At 42.2% G+C, this 6,965-nt stretch overlaps 1 protein-coding gene across 3 annotated transcripts; it reads right to left on the bottom strand.

The window, feature by feature from the left end:
- Positions 1-70: 70 nt before the first annotated feature.
- si:ch73-362m14.2 (NHS-like protein 2) lies at positions 71-6,724 on the bottom strand. 3 transcript variants are annotated; one of them, XM_046868182.1, is made up of 4 exons: positions 6,600-6,724; positions 1,142-3,174; positions 915-1,050; positions 71-824 (listed from the first exon to the last, which is right to left on the bottom strand). In XM_046868182.1, exons 2-4 carry the CDS (start codon positions 2,940-2,942, stop codon positions 554-556), a joined length of 2,208 nt encoding a protein of 735 aa, XP_046724138.1. In that variant the 5' UTR covers positions 2,943-3,174; positions 6,600-6,724; the 3' UTR covers positions 71-553. The 3 variants fall into 3 exon arrangements, with proteins under 3 accessions (XP_046724138.1, XP_046724139.1, XP_046724140.1); XM_046868183.1 differs by lacking the exon at positions 6,600-6,724 and adding an exon at positions 4,329-4,549; XM_046868184.1 differs by lacking the exon at positions 6,600-6,724 and adding an exon at positions 4,158-4,309.
- Between the last annotated feature and the right edge of the window lie 241 nt (positions 6,725-6,965).

Below are 6,965 nucleotides of genomic sequence, written 5' to 3'. Positions count from 1 at the left end.
CGTCCCTAATGACTAGTTCATGTAATTTTTTTATTTAGAACAGATTTATATCAGTCACAATGTGTATTATTTATTTATATTGTACTGCAGTCAACACAATCAACTTTTTTGTTATAATGTTGGATTTTGTGTACCAGACGAACGATTGTCCCGTATAGATAAAAATTTAATATGTGAATAAATCTACAGTATGATATGTTCTGAAAACAGTCAATAATATACAGCATTACTTTTGCTGTTTCACAAAATTCCACTCAGGCTGTAAAGAACAGATCTGATAGAACATAAACGATAACTACATGTAGACCATTTAAAGCCAGATCTTTCATTACGCAGAATACAAAGATTTGACTCATTTTACACAACTTAAATTTTTAGTTTCCAAAGAAAGTTTTTAGTTTTAAAGATGAAACAATTTCTAAACTGTTACATTTCTGAAAATTCCAAACAGCAGCAGTATTTTTTATACAAAGCAGATTGTTCACAAGCGGAAACGAGCGGAACTGTGACACTGTGATATTTAGCCAAAACATCATGGATGACACCGACATGCTCACGGGCCGTGAGATTGCATCATGTTGTGTTTTTTGTAAGCTGTCAGCTCAGGCGCGCCGGCACCACCGGCGGGTTTCGAGCTCCTCAGAAGCTCTGCGGCTGAAATTCGACTTCCGCAGCCGGCCTTGGCGCTTCTCGTCCTTCTCAGAAGAGCCATGAAGTTGTCGTTCTGGTAAGTAGATTTGGAAACACCAGTGAGCGTGTGGGTGCCAAAGTCACCTTGCTTGTTATCTAAAGAGTCTTTACGACCCAGAAGTTTCCTCTTTGACCTGCAGAATAATGATGAAAGAGCAAAGAGAAATGTATGTTTAATGGTTTCAGTGAGAGGAGAAATGCTGTGGGTTAAACGTAATCTTTACCTGTGAATAATAGTGAAAAGGTCCTCTGTTGTGTGAGAAGAAGGTTTGTGGAGAAAAACCTCATCTTCTTCGTTCACCAAATGAAGATCGCTGATTTCTGGCACTTCTCCGTCCTCTTTATCATATAATTCATATTCTGGTGTGAAAAAAAGAAAAAAAAAATCTTTTGTAAGAAAAATGTAAAATATTTGTTCTTTTAAATGTTTTTTATCGTTGAAGTGACGTACCAGGTACAACAGGTGGTACTTTTTCATCACCTTGAGAATAAGTAGGAATGAGTCCGTACACTGTGACATGGTATTCACACTGAGAAGTCTCTGGCTTTGCAGGAAGCTGGAGGTGTTTCTCCAGTGAAGACGTGCCATCACAGGGTAAATATACTGTACTGGGTCTCTTTGAAACCGGAGGAGCAGGTGCTCTTCTCTTTTTCTGGGGTTCACTTGGTTTGATGTCAGCAGCAGATTGAAAGGACGGTGGACACGTATAATCCGTACACTGCGATTGTAAATGACTCGTGTCCTTCATATGCTCTTGAGGCAGCTGCTTATGGTCTTTATCAGCATTCCATGGAAGAGCAACCTTGGGCTTAACTTTGTTTACTGTTGAATAAATGCCACTGTGTGTGTAAGTGCCATCGCTCACAGTCGGATCTGCAGCAGAAGTTGTGCTAGAATTAGTCACTGCTACTGCACAAGGTGGCCATTTAGACGCAGGGGGTTTTGGTGCTACAGGAGGTTTGTTTTTTGGACTGTTCTGAACAGCAACAGATCCTGCATCTCTTTCATTCTCTTCCTCGATGACAGCTGTGGTGTCGAGGTCTGTGCTGCTGACAGAACGCAAGCGCACCTTGTTCAGGTCTTCCTGCGTCACCACAGGCATCATCATCATGCTGTTACTCAGTCTCTGCTTCGAGTGTGAGGCATCAGAGTAACGCCGGTTGACTTTTGGCAGGACGATAGAAGGTTCTGGAGTCACGGTAACTGCTTGTGTCTCTGGTAACTGCAGAGATAATCTTGCTCTGGAGTTTCGGACCTGCTGGCTAGAAACAGCACTGGAAGCTTTGGGCCGCATCCTGCAGGCACCGGCTGTAATGGCAGTGGACTGAGTGGGAGTCTCACACTGACTGGAGTATCCACTGGAGGGCGACGCTGAGCCGGGTGGTTTAGTAGGGGAGGAGATAGAAGGCTGAGAAGGAGAAGAGCGAGAAGATGAAGGAGAATTGTTACAGTCAGAATTATGAGGGACTTTTGCAGGTTCATTTAGAGGAAATCCCACAGATGAGCTTGTGCTGGACTTGCAGGGTTCACTAGACCTTAGATCTTTTAGTGGCCTGTGACTCAAGAGGGTCCGGTTATTCGCTGGAACTTCTCTTGGAACTTCGGGAGTGAGTGTGGTCTTCCCAGAGTCAGCAGATTCTTGTTTAGATAATGGAATAAGATCAGGAAGGAGCATGGCATTCTGAGGATCATTGGGGATGTAGAGACTCTGAGTCCTGCGCTCTGCAGGCTTCGCGTCTGTAAGTCTGGGCAGCGACACTGTCCGTGTTGGAGGAGTCGGTTTTCTTTTGGCTTTTCTCAAAACAATGCTGCGAGGCTTGTGCTGAGGAACTGCATCAGGATCTCCTCTCCTCACTGAGGTGCTGTCACTGCCGCTGTCGTCAGAGCTGCTGCTGGAGTACGACAGAGCGTAGCTTTCACACCGGCGTCGTGTTGCACCTGGGTTAGAGGTGATGGCTGTGGAAAGTGATAATGAACGTCTGTGATGTTCCATGTCACTGACAGGTCTGCTCCTGCGCTCTTTCTGTGTGGCTCCTGTCCTGGTCCCGTCTTTATCTCTCCTTCTATTGACAGTGATGTTGGTAGGTGTGGCCTGGGATGGTTCCTCTGGATCTTGGAATTGTGGAGGAGGTTTAATCACATCAGGTGCCAGCAGGTAGGAGTTCAGCGAATCATCCCACTCAGATGAAAACGTTGAAACATTCGGGCCTTTCCAAGTCTGAGATGGACAAAACAAAGTCGTGTGCTCCATAGTTCTTCCACAGCAGACTTTCACTTCGCCTTTTAGGTGGAACGAGTGTGTCAGAACTGTTATTTCTTAGAGCAAAAGAGATTCTATCAGTTCCTTGGACTTTGAGGACATTGTGAGAATTCCACACCCTGCAGCAGTGAGAGTTGGTCTGGTGCAGCAAATATTCCTCAGAAGTTATTAAACAGTTGCTTGAAGGGCCAAGAGATTAGATGGGGTGCCAATAGTTTTGATGCTTTAAAAGAAAAAGAGAAAAAGAGGAACATTTAGCTGATGATTTCTTTATGACACGCACGTGGGCGGTCGCCATGGCAACGGTTACCTGTTCATCCAAACACAGAACATAAACAGATCCAAATATTTTATAGAGATTTTATTGCACAATCGGAGGAAAAATAAACAGCGAAAGAGTTCAATCAGGATGTGAAGAGAAAAAAAAACAGAATAATCTCAGATTCTTGTGTCATTTCCATTAAAATGGTTTTATTTGTTGAATTTATTTATTTTCACATTCTGCTGTACTGTAATAACCGAGGGGACGATAAACACTGCAGCAGAACAGAAGAGCGGAAACTTCATCAAAATCCTGTCATATAACATTCACATTTTTTCATTTCATTTCCACACTGAATGCAGCAGGAGGCGTTTCTGTAGCGGCTGCATCCTGTCACGACTGAAGATTATTTATCTATAAATTTACATCACCGTGTTTAATAAATGTGTTTCTCTGTAAAGCTCAGATCCAAATTCATGCAAAATATCCAGAATTGAACCAGGCACTGAGAGAGATTTCACCTGAATGTGGATGTTCACTAACTTTCTCTATTTAACAACAGAAACTTCAATGTATTTTACATGATTAAGATCTTTCTGCTCATGAACGTGTTAAAGACACGAGCAATTATTCAAATCACCAAAGGCACATTTTTAACACTCACATGCATTCACATGTGCACTGGATAAAAAAAGGTATGATGTTACATCATCACAGTATGAACCTGTATGTGTGGTGTGCAGAAGCTGTGCTGGTTCCTGCGACACGTCTCTCAGGAATGTCGTATTTGAGTAAACACGCACGCCTGATGAAGGACATTATGAAACGCAGTGACTGTGTGATGCCAAAACACACTGACAGCGAAGATCATTATTATTCAACACACCAGTAAACACAGGCAGATAAGAACATACACCAGTTTTATATTCACACAGACACGTCACCTGGACAAAATACACCACACTGCAACATCATCGTCTGCACAACGTCTGCACATCGTCTGCGCATCGTCTGCACATCGTCTGCACATCGTCTGCACAGCACTACGTCTAATCTCTGAGATACATCTCTCCATCTTTATTTTCACCTTCCATCCTAACAGCCCTGTTACCTACCTTTCAGACGGCTCTGGAGACTCTGCTTATTTTCTAATGCAGTTCCTACTTGTTCTCTGTCCCTCTCCCTCTCCCTCTCCATCCTCTCTCTCTCTCTCTCTCTCTCTCATTCCTCCCTCGTTCCTCTCTCGTTCCTAAGTCCCTCTTGCTAACACTCGCATACTGTTTCCATGACGATATGATGTGGGCTACTTGCTTCCACACTGAGTTTGTGAGGAAAGAAAGATACAGAGAGAGAGAGAGAGAGAGAGAGAGAGAGAGAGAGAGAGAGAGAGAGAGAGAGAGAGAGAGAGAGAGGGATGAAGGGAAGGAAAAATGGAATGATAGAGAACGACATATTACATAAACACCAGAAAAAGTAAATTCACTGCACAGCTAATAAAAACAGCAGCAGGGTATCAGAGGAGAAACGACAGCATCTTCTGCTTCAGGTGCATCATCCTACACACACACACACACACACACACACACACACACACACACACACACACACACACACAAGGTGTGCTCAGATTTGGAAAACCTGCATCCAAACCCATAGCAACAGCAGGAAAGTCAAGAGTCCAGTGATGTCATCTTTATACATCATCTTTATCATCATCATCATCATCATCATCAGGCTTATTTCTGCATAGAATTCAGAGTATCTTCATCTGTAATCTTTCATTTTATTTACATTGTTGTAGTTTAATAGAAAATCTGTGTAAGAGGTCATTAATGTTGCACTTTAATCACAATGAGATTCTCAAACATCTCAGATGTTCTGTCACAACCTAGTGAGAAGGTGAGATACTGAGAAAACACACCAGAGAGAAAGAGGTGGGGGTGGAGGGAGAGAGAGAGAGAGAGAGAGAGAGAGAGGAGAGAGAGAGAGAGGTGGGGGTAGAGAGAGAGAGAGAGAGAGAGAGAGAGAGAGAGAGAGAGAGAGAGAGAGAGAGGAGAGAGAGAGAGAGAGAGAGAGAGAGAGAGAGAGAGAGAGAGAGAGAGAGAGAGAGAGAGAGAGAGAGGGTGGGGGTAGAGAGAGAGAGAGGAGAGAGAGAGAGAGAGAGAGAGAGAGAGAGAGAGAGAGGTGGGGGTAGAGAGAGAGGAGAGAGAGAGAGAGAGAGAGAGAAAGATGAAACTAGATCCACCCATGTTTGAGTAATTTAGAGAAAGAACAGTGTTACAGTCGTTATTTCTCCATAACAGAGGCGGTGGTGTGTGAACTGTATAATCATGGTGCATTGCACAATAGCGTTACATAAGAAATCCATCTCATAAAGAAAAAAAAGTTTTAGGTGAGAAAATTCTGCAAAGCAGGACTGCAGCCAGAATAAACTTGTGGATGAGTCAATTAGCCTGAAAATAAACAAATAAATAAATATATAAATACATAAAAAAAAAACAAAGAAGAGGAAGAAGAAGAAAAAGACTGAGCAGGACTCGACTCTTAAAAAAATGATTTGTTGACCTGAGAGAAGAAACAATTACAAATATCTTCTACCAGACAGAGTCGATAACTTTACCTGGTTTAGTGAATAATTAGACTAGCGCCAGAAGATAAACAGTGTGATATGATCATATTGTATAAGTGCATTAGTAAAAATGGTTCAGCTGCAGTTTGGGGTGAAAGTAGCACTGATACGGATTTAGTAGGTCTCAGAAGATCTCAGCAGATCTCAGATCTTAGAAGATCTCAGGAGATCTCAGCGGGTCTCAGCAGTTTGGGCATGTTACAGTATGTTTTAATCCAATTCTACTGACCTTCAATAAACCCCATAAAACTACATGAGTTTATATTTAAAGAAACAGGTGTTTATTCCCTGCTGTAATAATGCTGATGTCATCAGGTCTAATCATCACACAATCCACAAAAACGCACAATCAGCAAAAACACAGTTAAACTGAACAACTCATTTCATTCTTAGTTTCAGAATCCGGCCGCCTGCCGTGTGTCGTTCATTCTGCTGGTTTGAATAAAGTGTAATATTCTCATGTCTGCTGTTTTCAGGAAAATAATTACATCCGCTTTAATATTCATAAGTTACAAAACTCTTGTTCAGTTTATTATCATGATCTCCCTTACTGTGAGTAATACTGGTTAACACTAGCTAATAAAACATTTCAATTAAGTCTCATTTTGTGAATAATACCTTCTAGGGTTGTTCCACAGCGTTATTAAGTGCTATCTGATGATTACAATAGGACACTCTAACATTAAAAATATTAAAGAAAAGATATTACATCACTATCATATAGAGCTTCACAGAGTGTGCAAGTTGGGTTCAGTACCTGCGGATGGTGGGCCTTTACTTGAAGGTCACATGAAGGTCACCGGGGTCTGAATAAGATGCTGTGCGTAGCGGCGGTTTATCAGTGCGTGCACAAGTTCAGCTGCTACTTCAGCATTTATTGTAGCTGTGTTTATTCCCTTATATACTCAAGACCAAAATACTCACTTCTCTCAACTCGAAGCCACAACCGCAGCTCCGCCCTGCAAATAGAGGAACTTCATATCCTCAAGGGTTCAAATATATGTTTATTTTTGCAGAATATTGAGGTGTGTTTTCCAACCAGAGTCGTTTTATATGAAAAAGGAACTTCACCCAATCATGGGAGGGAGCAGAGATCACCCTTTAGCATGCTCACATCATAGAA

This window comes from Silurus meridionalis, chromosome 15, assembly GCF_014805685.1.
Source record: "Silurus meridionalis isolate SWU-2019-XX chromosome 15, ASM1480568v1, whole genome shotgun sequence".
Classification (NCBI taxonomy): domain Eukaryota; kingdom Metazoa; phylum Chordata; class Actinopteri; order Siluriformes; family Siluridae; genus Silurus; species Silurus meridionalis.
Note: the sequence above shows the minus strand (reverse complement) of the source record. Positions and strands in the feature narration are given on the sequence as shown.